Source organism: Myotis davidii, unplaced genomic scaffold, assembly GCF_000327345.1.
Source record: "Myotis davidii unplaced genomic scaffold, ASM32734v1 scaffold299, whole genome shotgun sequence".
Lineage (NCBI taxonomy): Eukaryota > Metazoa > Chordata > Mammalia > Chiroptera > Vespertilionidae > Myotis > Myotis davidii.
Genome location: NW_006293088.1, coordinates 3,184,357 through 3,199,236, shown reverse-complemented (window position 1 = coordinate 3,199,236; position 14,880 = coordinate 3,184,357). Strand labels below are relative to the sequence as shown.

General features: G+C 53.4%; 1 protein-coding gene across 1 annotated transcript in view; it reads left to right on the top strand.

The window, feature by feature from the left end:
* FHAD1 (forkhead-associated (FHA) phosphopeptide binding domain 1) overlaps positions 1 to 14,880 on the top strand; it is a 93,319-nt gene that overhangs the window by 65,347 nt on the left and 13,092 nt on the right. The window contains 9 exon segments of the mRNA XM_015565934.1: positions 1,222 to 1,306; positions 2,260 to 2,366; positions 3,284 to 3,443; positions 4,676 to 4,808; positions 8,661 to 8,790; positions 9,398 to 9,522; positions 12,912 to 12,995; positions 13,363 to 13,583; positions 14,141 to 14,306. Coding sequence (XP_015421420.1) covers positions 1,222 to 1,306; positions 2,260 to 2,366; positions 3,284 to 3,443; positions 4,676 to 4,808; positions 8,661 to 8,790; positions 9,398 to 9,522; positions 12,912 to 12,995; positions 13,363 to 13,583; positions 14,141 to 14,306 — 1,211 coding nt within the window.

The following is a 14,880-nucleotide window of genomic DNA, read 5'->3' as shown; positions in this document are numbered from 1 at the left end:
CCATTCAAAGGCTCCCCTCTGTGTTGTAATTTGTGACTTTGTTTAATGCACTTTTGTAACCAGCCAGGGGTTGTTTCTTAAAAGCTAAACCCCCACGAGGCTTAAACAGAACTCAGGGTAGTGAGCATGTATTTGCCCTAAATGACCAAGATGCCGGCTGCTTGGAGAGGTTCTCTAGCTACTCTAAACGTCAGGGGTCATGAGCGTCACTTCTCGGAGAAGAGTTCTGGAAGCAAAGGCCTGGGGCCAGGGTTTCTCAGCCTCAGCGCTATTGACATTTGGGGCCAGATAAATCTTTGGGGTGGGGGTCGTCCTGTGCCGTGTAGGGTGTTGAGCAGCATCCCTGGCCTCCACCCAATAGATGCCAGTACCACCGCCCACCCCAGTGTGACAACCAAAAATGTCTCCAGACATTGACAAGTGTCCCCCACGTGAGGGGAGCAAACTCACCCCTGGTTGAGAATCATGGTCCTACCTCATGCCTTCAGTCACTCCATGCACTTAATTGAGCATCTATTATGTTCCAAGTTCATCCTAGGCACTGAGGGTTCAGTGATGGGCAAGCAGGCAAGGTCCCTTCAGTTAACCAAAATACTGCCCTGACAGGTGACCCAAGATGAGCAGGGCGCCATGGCCAGGGCCTGGAGTGGGACTCAGTTTCCCAGGCCAGGTCCAGGCCACAGGGAGGATGCTCAAGCTGGAAGGTGACAGCTTGGTCACCCCACACTTAGACCATAAAGCACGGAACTGTCGAATGAATGAATGAATGAATGAGCATGTGGTTGAGTGGTGAGGATGGAAGCCGAAGGCAGTGGGCGGGGGAGTAAGTGGAAGATGTAGTAAGGACACAACTCTTGTCTGAGTGCAGAGGAGGAAGTAGGGCGGGAGGTGTGACCCCGTGGTTAGGGCTCCACCTCTCACCAGCTGGCTGAGTGGACACAGGTCCCATCACTCCTGTGTCCATTTCCCTGTCTGCATGGAGTTAATGATCTGTGCCTTAGAGAGTAGCTGGAAGGATTTCATGAGCTCAAAGGGGGAGTGGGGGGAGTCCTCAGCCTGTGACACAGAACCTGTGGTACGTCCCGATAGGGGGAGAGCACTGCGGGTGTAGGGAGAGTGTGTAAGTGGGGACGATGCAGGTGCGCTGGTGGGTTAACACGCATCGGGGAAAGAAGGCACGGGTGGCAGGACTGTAATGATGTTCACGTGTCCCTGATTCAGCCCAGGAGAAGGCAGCGCAGCAAGACCGCCCCCCAGGGCCCCCGCTGGAGAGCCGCACCGAAGACGCAGCGTGTGACCACATGATGTGAGTACCAGAGGCCGTGCCCGCGCCAGAGCACCCGCCCTGGCGAGCCCGCCAGCGGTGACAAACCCACAAACTCCCACTTCTGGCCACGTTGTCGGAATCTGAAAAAGGGAGTGGAGTCCGGGGTCTGCTCGCTGTTATTTGACTTTCCTGATTCTTTTAGCAAGTGAGGATGATGTCAGGGAAAAGCCTGGGTGGATCTGTGTTCAGATCCCAAATCAACCCTCTCCAGCTGTGTGAGGCGGGGCCTTGGCTTCCTCATCTGTGAAACAAGGAGGCTCAGGCCGGGTGCACGGAAGCCGCTCGGGAAATGCCAGCTCACACTGCGGCGAGCGGGTGGTCGCGGCAAGCCGAGGGCAGAGGTTGCCAGCAGTGGAGACCACTTGGTGGAGAGGTCCTAGAGGGGGTTCAAAGTTCAGAGGTCAGACTAAATGACTTTGAAGATCCCTCCCAACCCCAAAGTCATATTTCAGCCTCAGATGGAACCTAGCCAGGGCCCTTTGTTCTATCTCGATGTATCTCTCTCTCTCTTTTTAAAATATATATATTTTTATTGATTTCAGAGAGAGGAAGAGGGAGAGAGAGAGAGAAACATCAATGATGAGAGAGAATCACTGATCAGCTGCCTCCTGCACGTCCCCGACTGGGGATCAAGCCCACCACCCAGGCCTGTGCCCTTGACTGGACTCGAACCCTGACCTCCTGGCTCATAGGTCGACACTCACCCACTGAGCCATGCCAGCTGGACACGATGTATTTATCTTCAGTGATGTACATAAAAATGGATTTTGTTTTGAGAGTTATTAAAGCACGCGCTTCTCCCGCTGCTGGGACCGGTATCCCACGGACCATCACTGACGGAGCCTCACTGGGCATTTGCGCTTGGTCCCTTCCAGGCGCCGAGACACCGCGGGCCGGGGTTGACCCGGCTCTGCCTGTTTTGTGACTTGCAGAGAGGACTTGCTGACTGCCCAGAAGGAGATCCTGTCTCAGCAGGAGGTCATCATGAGCTTACGGAAAAACCTGACGGAAGCCCACAGCCGAATGTCCGATTTGAGAGGTTCGTATGCTTGCCCGGGTCCCTTGACTTCCTGGCCCACTTTGAGGAAGGAAAGAAGTGGGGCTGCAGAGCTGGAAAGCGTGGCCTTAAAAGCCCTGCTCAGCCTGCTCTCCTGGGCGTCACGGCACTTGTGGCGGGGTCACAAAAGCTGGATCCTGACTATGGCCCTGACTCCATATTCAGGGGCCACGGGTCACCCCCCAAGGGTGCAGGACCTCTGCGATGAGGCCCAGCTCTCCTTTTCCGGGAGACTGTCCTGTCACCACTGAGAATTTGCCCCCAGATCAAAGGCTCCCTCCTGGGCCAGGGCCACCTGCACAAGCCCTCACCCTCACCAGCTTTGGGACCCAGGGCCAGGTATTCCTTCTAGCGCAGTGGTTCTCAACCTTGGCTGCACATAAGAATCACCCGGGAATCTTTTTCAAATCCTGATTTCTGGGCCTTATCCTCCGGAAATTCTGTTTCCTTGTTATGGGGTGGGGCCACAACATTAGTCACAAAGCAACAGAATTTCCGGAGGATGAGGCCCAGAAACCAGGATTTTAAAAAGATTCCCGGGTGCTTCTAATGTGCAGCCAAGGTTGAGAACCACTGCCTTAGGCAAAGAGATGCAGAAGCAGGCAGCGGAAAGTGGCCGGAGTGCCCTAAAGTGCCATCGGCGCGGGGGCGGGAACAGACAGCACCTGCGGTGTAACACTAGGCTCAGGCCGGAGCACGTGGTCCTCCTAGAGCCAGCACTCACATGAGTTGTTTGCTCAGACGCAAGCAGACCTCCTGGATGTTGCTGAAGCCCCCAGAGAATTCCTGGAGGGCGGGCCCTCCTCGTGGGTCTCAAACCCTGGCAGAGGACCCTGCCGTGGCCCCTCGTGGAGACCCCAGGCAGGACACCCCCTCACCAGCTTTCATGTCGCTCCCAGGGGAGCTTAACGAGAAGCAGAAGGTGGAACTGGAGAGGAACGTGGCCCTGGTCCGACAGCAAAACAGAGAGCTGGGTGCACTCAAGGAAAAGATGGCCCAGGTGACCGGCCTGGTGGAGAAGAAGGACCGAGAGCTGGAGGACCTCAAGGAGGCACTCAGGTGTGTGAGGAGGTCCGCATGGTGTGCAGGACCCAGGTACGCCTGAATGCCCTGGTACACCTGAGTGCCCCGGGAACCTTGCACAGAGAGGTGGGCAGTAAGTGCTGATTGAGGAGTGGGATGGATGCATGATGGGTAGATGGATGGATGGATGGACGAAGAATGAATGAAGGGATGAATGAATGACGTGCTTCATTGCTCCACAGCCTTATCAGGTAGAACAGGCCTTTGCTAAGTCCTGTGCTTCCCAAAGATTCCTGCCCAATATTCCAGATAACCGGTCCCGGCTTAAATGCCACTTCCTCCAGGAAGTCCTCTGTCACTCACCCTCCCCAAATATCGACAAGGGCTCCTGCTCTGCCTGGGACCCTCAGCCCCTTGCCTCACCTCCCCTAACTTCTCAGTCAGGCTGTGTTTAATTGCCCATTCAATGGTCTGCCTTCTCCCTGAGAACACGCCTTGCCTGGCATTGCCTCCCGGCAGTCACTCAATGCCTAGCACTGAAGGAAATCAATAAATATTTGTTAAACAAATGTATCGACTAGGGGTGTCCGAGGTCAGTTCAAAAGAAATGTTAATTATCCCCGGCCCATGGATTTGTCTAAAAAGTAGATGTGACTTTGCCTTTTCATCCATAGTTTATCCAAATGTTGACCTAAAAGTAATCTTTTCCCCCAAGAAAGTGTGAGCAAAACTGATGTCTTGTGTAGACCCTGTGGCTTCTCGTGCCTCGGGGCTCATGGCTGAAGCGGAGTCACACCGTGGTTAAGAGAACAGGCTCCAGACCCGTGCTGTCTGGGTGCAAAGCCACGCATTTCCACTTACAAGCCCCGGGACCACGGACAAATTGCTGTGTGTCTCTGTTCCTGTCGGTCAGATAGGGCCAGGAGCGTCCCCCATTCATGGGACTGTTATGAGACCTGGAAGGGCTTACCCATCGGAGAGTAGGAAAGAGCATCACACAACAAATGCCCCCATACGGGCACAGCAGGTGTCCCGCAGACCCAGGTGGAAGCAAGGGCAGGCGGGTGCCCGCCACCCTGGCCACGCTCCTGCAAGTCCCCTGAGACTAAACTCCCTAGCGATCTGTGGGCAGGGGACTTGAGGCTGGGAGACTTCAGTTACCATAAAAATGGAGCTCCTTTTCCTGCCCCGTGGGGTGGGGGTCGGGGGTGGGAACTCGTGGCCCCCGGAACCTTGTGCAGCCCCGTGACGCATCGCCTCTGCCCCAGAGCCTCTCAAGAGAAACGCAGGCCCCAGCCGCCCAAGGAGAAGCCGCAGAGGCCCAGGAGCGCGGCCCAGACGTGTGACATCTCGGTGCCGATGGAACCCATCCTCACCGACATTTTCGTGAGCAGCCAGGAGGTGAGTGTCCGCCCCGCCCTGGCGCCCGAAGGACGGGCTGAGGCAGGAAGAGCCCAGTGGTGGCTTTCCTGGCTTTGGAAAACATTCTCGTTCTAAGTTCCCAAATCAGCACGTGCTTCTGTGCCAAGGACGTACTTCTGTGCCGGTTGCCAGTAACACAGCAGGAGTCCTGCCCCTCCAATGCCGTCACCAGAGGTGCCAGCTGTCAGCAGGCTGGCACAGGCGCCAGCAGCCCCTGCACGTCCTTACGCAGCGTGACTGGGCAGTGGGTGGAGACCGGGCTCGGGTCTAGTCTGCATGGGTCCTCTTCTCCGAAACTGTGACCTCAGGAATCACTGAGCCAATTCCCTTGTCCGGAAAGTGGGAGAAGTGACCCTCACTAGTCACCTCGTGGGGTTGTTAAGAAATACATTTTATTTATAAACTCAGCACAAACAGACCTGTATATACAGGGGTTGGCAAAAGCAGGCTCACAGTTGTTCATATGGAAAATTATACAATCTATAATAATAAAAGTGTAATATGCTAATTAGACCAGACAGCTGAACGACCTTCTGGACGACCTTCAGACAAAGCCATGGCTGTGAGGGCCAAGCCCCTTGCATGAATCTCATGCATCAGGCCTCTAGTTAATAAATAATAATACAAGAATAAACTGTACTCACAACTGTAAACCTACTTTGCGTCCCACCCTGTACATATATTTACTTTTTAACTTCTTTTTTTAAAGTTTTTTTAATTTTCTTTATTGATTAAAGTATTACATATGTGTCCTTATCTCCCCTTCCTCCCTCCGTACATATATTTATTGAAGAGATTTTTTTTTTTTTGCGAAATAATGGTATCAAGCCATACATATTCTACACACATAACTATTGAATGGGCATCTTTTCAAGTAAGATCTCCCTCTGCTTATAAATGGCTGCATAGAATCCACTGTGTCCCTTTTTGTCCAAGCAGCCCCTTGTTGATGGAGATTTCAGTGGCTTCTGCATTCCCACGTTACTGTAGCTAATACTATATCCTGTCCTAGCCAGTTTTGCTCAGTGGATAGAGCATCGGCCTGCGGACCAAAGGGTCCCAGGTTCAATTCCAGTCAATGGCAGGTACCTTGCTTGCAGGCTCCTCCCCGGCCCAGGCCCTGGTGGGGGCCTGTACAGGAGGCAACCAATCAGTGTGTTTCTCTCACATCGATGTTTCTCTCTGTCTTTCCCTCTCTCTGCCACTCTCTAAAAATCAGTGGAAAAATACCTTTGGATGAGGATTAACAACAATAACAAAAACACTGTATCTAAATCACTGGGTCCAGAGGACATCCTAAATTGCGCTCGATAGGGCCACTCTGCCTTCCCAAAGAGCAGCGCCATTCATGCTCCGTGGCTGTCCCCTGGCAACTTCTCGAGGGTCCCCACCCAGAATCCTCCATGGGCCTGAAGTCCCAGCCTCGCAGCAACAGGGATTGTATGTGAGAACAGCCTCCATCACGCCGCCCTCGAAGGTGGCACTCCCGTTCTACCGTGGCTGGGGCTGTGGTGCTCCCATTGTCCGTGGCGGGCTGATGCGGGCCCAGTGCTCCCTGGAGGCCCCGGATGTGACTCCCCGCTTTGCTTCATGAAACTAGAGAGCAGGGCGCTTTGGACACGGGCTTTGGATTTTCACTTGGAAACGGGGCCAAATGTGTCAGCTTGCCTTCCCGCGTCCTCACAGATGCCTCCCTCCTGCCAAGCAGCCGTGAGCCAGGGCCGCACACAGCTCAAACCAAAGGGCTCGCGACCCAGCAGCTGTCCTTGGCACCCACCGCTGTCCAGAGCCCTTGAACAGCGTCTCCTTGTCGCTCAGGGTGGCCATGAGCTGGGGCTGCAGCGGGTCGACAGGCTGAGCTCCGTGGGGCAGAGAGCAGGTCTCACTCCTGCTGGAACCCCAGGCCCTTAGTGCGAGACCTGACCCATATTCATTCATTCATTCGTTCAACAACTATTGAGCACCTGCTGTATGCCAGGTCCTGTGCTGGGCGCAGGGGAGGACGCACGGGGTTTCTGCCCACTGGGGACCCGTGTTTGTTAGGATGGATTGTTATTACTTTTCCTTATGGGGTGGGATTAGCAGAGCCAGATAAAAGGGAAAAAATATTTGTTCCTTCTCAGAACGGTTTCCTCCCTCCGGCCACTTCCTGCTTTCTAAGCCAGAGCGGGTCAGAGGGCTTAAGAGTTGTATGAGAAAGAATCTCCATCTTCCCTAAATAAACAAGTTCCCAGAGGGCCGTGAGCTGGGGTCACGCCGGGCTCGGGCGCGCTCTTCATGCGGAGTAGAGGCTGCCCCCGAGCCTCGCTGCCCTGCTGCATTGTTTCAAATAACAGAACACTGGACGCGGGTAGATTGTAAAAATCCGAGCCCCTCCCACACTGACTCTGGCCACGTGACTTGCTTTGTCTGATGGGATATGAACAAACGCAGGGCAGATAAGTAAGTGTTGATGCTTTGGGGCTTGATCGCTCCTGCTGCTCTTAAGAACCCGTGCGCACCACACATGAAAGAGCCTGGTCTAGCCCGGCCGGCGTGGCTCAGTGGTTGAACGTCGACCTGTGAACCAGGAGGTCATGGTTCAATTCCCAGTCGGGGCACATACCCCGTTTGCAGGCTCGATCCCCAGTGGGAGGCGTGCAGGGAGCAGCCGATCAATAATGCTCTCTCGTCATTGATGTTTCTCTCTCTCTCTCTCTCTCCTTCTCCCTTCCTCTCTGAAATCAATAAAAATATATTTAAGATAATAAATAAGTAAAAGAACCAAATGGTCAATTCCTTCCCTTTCTTGCCATTTTGCCTGGGACCTTCCTTAGCAGCTCTACCTACAACTGAACGCCATTGCTAGCATCTCATCTCATTTCCATTTTCTCTCCTTAACACCCACCACCGTCCCGCTTGTACCTCCCATGCTTATCTTTCTTGTCGTCTGTCTCCCACCCCGGGATACAGAATCCAGGACAGTAGGGATTCGGCCAGTTTTACTGCTGCTGAGTCCCCAGAGCCTTAGAATAAGTCTTGGCAAGCAGAGGTGAATTGCTTACCCGAGAGAAGGGTTGCTTAACAACACGTAACATGACTGGTCTTCAAGGGGACTTTTGAGCCCCCAGAAGTTGTATGCACTGCGTTGTGTGTACATGGATTTTTCTAGAGGAAGGAACCCTGCATTCTGCCGAATCTCAAAGGGGTGCACGGCCCCCAGACGATGAGGAAGGCCTTCCCTTGTCTGTACCCTTCGTAAACCCGGTTCCAGCTGTGTGGCTGGCGGCTGCCAGGCCCGGCGGTGCAGATACAGAAGGCTCCCTCCATCTCAGAAGTTCCGCTGGACACGCTGTTCTGGGGGCTCCTGGGGGCTCCAGGGAAGCGTTTCCTCTCTCCAGACCAGCCGAGAGCCCATTGACCAAACCCCCCCTGGCAAATATTAGCTCACCATCCTTACTGCCAGTGAAGAAGCAGGCATCCTGTGTGTTCTCGTCTACACGTGTCCGTCCAGAGCAGGATGTGATGTGTTGCTCAGAGATGAGCCCAGAATGACAACATATGGAAACCGAGCTTAGAAGAAATATAAACAAGACGTGGGGAGGTAACCTGGAGGGGATCTTTTGTTTACGGTTGTGCTAAGCAGGGAGGAAAGTTGGAAATCTTCCGAGCTGTGAATTTATATTTGAAGTGAAAGATTTAAATTCCTCCTCGGCGGAAACCCCCTTAACGATACTTTCCAAAGTACTCAGTGGCCGGGTTTCTGCTGCGTGTGAATTGTTCACGTTTCTCCACGTGTAAGGGAGAGGCTCTCGTCCCTAGTAAAGCCGCCGTCCGTCCCGTTCACCGCAGGAGCAGTCCTTCTGCGACCTGGGGGCCAAGTGCAAAGGGTCCCGGCACGAGGAAATCATACAGCGTCAGAAAAAGGCCTTATCCCAACTCCGGGCACGAATTAAAGAACTCGAGAATGCAGGCTCCTCAAGTAAGTGTCCTCCTTCCTCGTCTGCCTCTCCTTGCGTAGAGCTGGGGGGAAGTGGGGGAGGGCGGGGGGCGGGGACTTTCTTGATAAGATCAAACGTTCTCAGAGGTTGGGAGCGGAGGAACAACCTCCAGGTGGGTTCACTTTGGGAACTGACCAATTTGCCAGGACCACCGTCTTCTGTCCCTGTCATTTCATAAGGATGTTCTAATCCAAAAAAGCAAGATGGGCAGACATGATCTCCGCGTCAAGGGCAGAACTTGATATTAAAGAAGTAGGGTTTCATGAAACCCATACATTGTCCTACTTTTTCTTTTTTCACTGTGGGCTGGTGGAAACTTTCTCATGGACCAACACGGTACAAGGGCCAACCTTGGGGAACCTCCCAGAATTCCCTGCCTAGAGGGGATGGGGCTCTCTGGGTGCTGGGGTGGCTGCTGGGCGGAGCACTGGGCTAGGACCCAGAAGCCTGGGTTCAAGTTCCATCCTGTTCCCGTGAGGCAGCCTCCCATTAGCTGTGTGCCCTTGGATAAGACCAGTAAAGAGTAGCTGTGCGTATTCCATGCAATCACTGAGCCTTTCCTCTGAATCGAAACCATTTCTTTTCTAGACAATAAGGTTTACCAGAATAAATCATTTCAAGACTTAAAGACTCTCAGAATGGAAAAAAATGTCCAGAAAATGTTGGACACGAACCCCGATTGGCCAGCTCTCTCAGGAATAGAGATCCAAGCGGTAACCAAATCCAGTTTGTCTCTGCCTGCCTGACAGACCACGTGGAGAGGGCGGGCATGAGGGCAGACACTGGCTGTGTGTCCTGGCACGGCCGTGCATATTGGTGGTTCGGGGCCAGGCCCCTCCAGATGGGCCATTGTCTATACCAGTGGTTCTCAACCATCCTCATGCCGCGACCCTTTAATACAGTTCCTCATGTGGTGGTGACCCCCAACCATAGAATTATTTTTGTTGCTACTTCATAACCATCATTTTGCTACTGTTATGAATCGTCATGTAAATATCTGATATGCAGGATGTATTTTCATTGTTACACATTGAACATAGTTAAAGCATAGTGATGAATCACAAAAACAATATGTAATTATGTATGTGTTTTCCGATGGTCTTAGGCGACCCCTGTGAAAGGGTCATTCGGCCCCCAAAGGGGTCGCAACCCACAGGTTGAGAACCACTGGTCTATACCCGCTGGTCAGTGCCTCGCGTCCCAGCAGCCCCGTGTTAGAATGGAAAGGTGGCCTCCATTTGTGCACTGCATGATGCATCTCAATGCATCTCGGCATTGACACGGGGCCAGGTCAGCCTCTAATGGACCCTGCTTTTCACATCACGTTATATTCTGCAGAAAACATTCAACGGGCTAATTTGTGGCGTGACGCCATGAGTTGGCCTGAAGTTTGCTTTTTGCTGTAAACTGAAAAACACGAACACATACAGGGCAGCAGAGGGAGCCGTGATTAAGAGGACACCGTTCTGGAGTAGGAGAGACTGTGCTGGAATCCTGGTTCCGAACATTGTGTGACCTTAGGTGAGGCCGGTAACCTTTCGGGGTCTCCACGGCCCGGGTGTAAAGTGATGATGAAAAAAAATGAAAGGGGGTAATTGTGTAAAGGGCTTATCCCACCACTTAGCTCACAGTGAACACTTGACCAATGATGGCTGCTGTTACTATTCACTAGGATTGAAACAGTTTTATACAAGATAGTCTTCCTCTGTGAGGGGCATAGTTTTATTTGACAGGATTTTCAGAAGTAATTCTGTTGTTAAGTTGAAAGTGCCCTGTACCCTAAATGGGTATTTGATTGACACATAAGGATGGGCATCTCAGGTCAGCGTCAGTCACAGGAGCCACTGGGCAGGGCTTGCTGCCACCGTTGGATCTAAACCAGCGGTTCTCAACCTGTGGGTCGCGACCCCTTTGGCCTAAATACATCCTGCATATCAGATATTTACATGACGATTCATAACAGTAGCAACAAAAATAATTTTATAGTTGGGGGTCGCCACCACATGAGGAACTGTATTAAAGGGCCACGGCATTCGGAAGGTTGAGAACCACTGAACTCTAAACCATACTCAGGCTTTTAGGAGAAACAATAGTCATCCTATCTGTACTAGCATTCTCCCCAACAGTTTTTCTAGACATCTGCTAGAGATGCGAGTCTTCAAGACTCCGTTGGTTTGCTTGGTAAGATCAAACTTCCATTCTCCGAGGTGGGGGGCTCAGCCGGATCTCATATTCTGACCGCTGATCCCACCCCTGACACCACAGGGCACGAAACCTCCCAACTCTCTTAGAAGACCTCAGACCTTCAAGGTCGGAAGTAATTAAAGTCAGAGGACCAGAAGCAGCAGGAGGAAGAACAGCCGACATCTGTTACGCGCTGACTTGCGCCAGGCATTGCGCTAAGCCCTCTGCACACATTACCTCATTTAATCCTCACAGCAGCCTGCGTCCAGCGGCTGTTATCATCCCTGGCTTACGGATAAGAAACCTCGAGGCTTCTGGAGGTCAAGTGCCTCCCTCACCCAAGGTCACAGAGTGATGGATGATGCGGCCAGGGCTGTGTCCCTGGCAGTCTGCCTCTGGCGCCCTGCTGGACTGCAGAGAAGGGGCGGGGACCGTGTGCCTGCACCCTGGAGCCCAGGCTCTTCCTTAGGTGGCCCTCCCTCAGGAGAAGAGGGGGGTCTGTAGAGGGGTGCCGAGGCTGCAGCTCAGGGAGGCGAGGACACTGAGCGACATTTCAGGTTCTTTTTGCAGCAGACCTGCCCAGCTTAATGTCATCTTCAAACACCCTGTTTTATTCTCCTCCCAATAAATATGTAAATCAATGTCTCCACTCTTCTCTGCCACAGTCACTTTGGGGGCCTCTATGCTTTTATATTTGGGGGGAGGGGGGCTTGTTTTTTCATCTCAGAGGCTTGCAGTATAGTGCCAGCAAAGGCTATGGGCTAAGAGATGCTACATGGCAAGCACTGAACACCCAGTTTAGCTTTTAAAAGAGATGTATTGGCCCTTTGTGGTCCTTCCCTGATCGGTCTGGTGGCTTTTCCACGCAGTCGGCAGGGCCTTCCAGCAGCCAGCTGGCCAACTAGGTCTTAGTTAGTGCACAGCTATGAGCACCGTTCCCCATAGTCCCTGGGAAGGGTCCGAAGGGCCCTCGCCCACCAGGCCCAGCACCAGGAAAAGGCGGGGCCAAATTTTGTGAGGGTGTAGCTTCTGCTGCATAAAAATCAGGTTCCTTTAGTAAAAGGAGGAGGGCTGTTCTCTATTTAACCTTCACTCATTCATTCGACAAGCACGCCCGCGGAGTGCCACTCTGCCAGGGGCCATGGCAGCCCAGGAAATGTGAGAGTGAGCAAAAACAGCACCGTTCCCGCTTCCTGGGGGCTGGGCATCTAGACCAGGCTTTCTCCACATCAGTGCTACCGATATTTGGGGCCAGGTAATTATTTTTCTTTTAAAATATTTGTTATTGCTTTTAGACAGGAAGGAAGAGGGAGCGAGAGATAGAAACATCAATGATGAAAGAGAATCATTGATTGGCTGCCTCCTGCACACCCCCCACTGGGGACTGAGCCTGCAGCCCACGCATGTGCCCTGACCGGGAGTTGAACTCCTGGTTCATAGGTCAATGCTCAACCACTGAGCCACACCAGCCTGGCGGGCCAGGTGATCCTTTGTCGTGGGCCGCCCTATGTGCTGTGGGGTGTGTAGCAGCATCCCTGCCCTCTACCCACTGATGCCAGTAGCATCCGCCACCCCCAGGCTAAATAACCAACAAGGTGCCCAGACATGGCTAAATGTCTGGAGGAGGGGGAACAAGGGTGGGCAGAATCACCCCAGGTTGCGAACCGCTGGTCTAGATGGAAGACGGTGACCAGAGAACAAGACAAGCGACGTATCGTTTCAAAGGGAGTTGCGCTCCAAAGGGTGGGGCCACAGTTACCAGAAAGCCGTTGGCAACGGAATCAGACTAGAAGGTCGGGGACTAAAATCAAAACCAACTCTTCCGAGTTATTCTTTGGCAACGCACAGCGCTTCGACTTGCGGATGCAGACATCCGTCACGGGAGGCCAAGAGTTTTTAACTCTTTTTTTAATTTCAGTCTCAAAATGGCTTTGCCAACCTGGCCACCGAGAAGCCGGGGAAGATGGACGTGGCCGAGGCCTTGGAGCTCAGTGAAAAGCTGGTACGTACAGACAGACAGCCTCCTGTCGGACCCGGGTCCCCTGCAGTCCGTGTGAACCGCGGGGTAGTGTCAACACCCGCCCTGCGTGCGCAGCTGGTGGTTACAATGGCTCCGCCAGGCCCGCCCACGACCCCGCGAAATGTTTATAACTGTTGTCACCTGCCCCCAGTTCTCAAAAAGGCAGACTGTAAATGCATGTGGAGAACATGAAAATCGTCCTAAACGCCCTAATTGCACTCATTTCCAAAACGTGGGTCTGCTCCCTGCGATTGCCAACAAGGAGTGAATGAGAACTAGGCCTTTGCCGCCTCAGTGCAGCCAGCGATGGCCCCGGCCAGGCCCCTGACCCGCGCCGCCTTCCTTGCAGTACCTGGACATGAGCAGGACGCTGGGGAGCCTGATGAACATCAAGGACATGGCAGGTCACGTGTCCATGAAACACCTCTCCCCCAAAGAGAGGGAGCGAGTCAACCAGCTGCGGCAAAGGGACCTGGACCTGGTGTTCGATAAGATCACCCAGCTCAAGAGCCGGCTGGAGAGGAAGGAGGAGCTGCTGAGAGGATATGAGCAGGATGTTGACCAGCTCAGGTACCCCGGGTCCCCGCGGAGGCCCAGGCCTCCATGCCCCCGGCTCAACCTCAGGGCAGGGCACTGACCTGGGTGTGGAACAACTAAAATCTGAGGGGCTCTGAGGGGAGCAGGACGATGGAGGACTAGAGCCTGGAAGTGACAAGTCTCTCGGTGACAGCAGCCACCGGAGTGCGCAGGGCTCTCCGCTCTCTGCTCTCTCTGAATGAGTGGGCTGCACCTGCTGTGACCGAGTCTCACTTCCAGCCTTTGTGGACTTGCCACAGCTCCATCACATTGTCAGGGGCCGCGGGTCTCCCCTGCGCCCCCCCCCCCGGCCCAGGAAATTGGGAGGGGCCGCTAACACACCCTCTGCCCCCTCACGCTTCACTGACTCAGCCCATTAGCTATTTATCCCGCTCTCTACGCCCCCAAAGCTTTGTCAGTCTCTCCGGCGTGTAATGAACACACTAGGACAACAAGGTCTGGGAGTATTTGGAGAAGCCCCCGGGGCGGGGACATTGACGGTGGCTGAGAAGGATGAGGGGAAAGAGGCTTTGTCTCTCCCACCCGCTCAGGCAGAGCAAAGTGTCCATTCAGATGTACCAGTCACAGGTGGCCAAGCTGGAGGACGACGTCTACAAGGGGGCCGAGGAGAAGGCGCTGCTGAAGGAGGCCCTGGAGCGCACGGAGCAGCAGCTGCGCCAGGAGAAGAGGGTCAACCGGGCCAGGAGGCAGCAGCAGGTGAGAGGCCCCGCCCCGCTGGGAGCTGACGCTCCGAGGCTGCCCCGCCGCCCCGGACAGAGGAAGGTGGCAGAATAGCGTTAGCGTCAGACAGACCTAAGTTTAGACCCGAGATCTGCCACTCACTGTGTGATCTCGGGCCAGTTTCTTTTCTTTTTTAAATATATTTTATTGATTTTTTACAGAGAGGGATAGAGAGTTAGAAACACCATCAGCTGCTTCCTGCACACCTGCTACTGGGGATGTGCCCGCAACCAAGGTACATGCCCTTGACTGGAATCAAACCTGGGACCGGTCAGTCCACAGGCCGATGCTCTATCCACTGAGCCGAACCGGTCAGGGCTCGGGCCGGTTTCTTAATTTCCCTCCAGTGCATCTGTGTGTGTGTTTTCATAGTGGCTGTTATTTTATTATTCTGCCACATCCTGGGGATAAATAGATGATTAAACTCTCTGAAAATAGAAAATTGGTTTCAATATTCTGATTGCCCAGAACATAGGAGATACCCAATATTTGGTGGATGGATGGATGGATGGATGGATGGGTGGATGATGGATGGAGAGGTGGATGGATG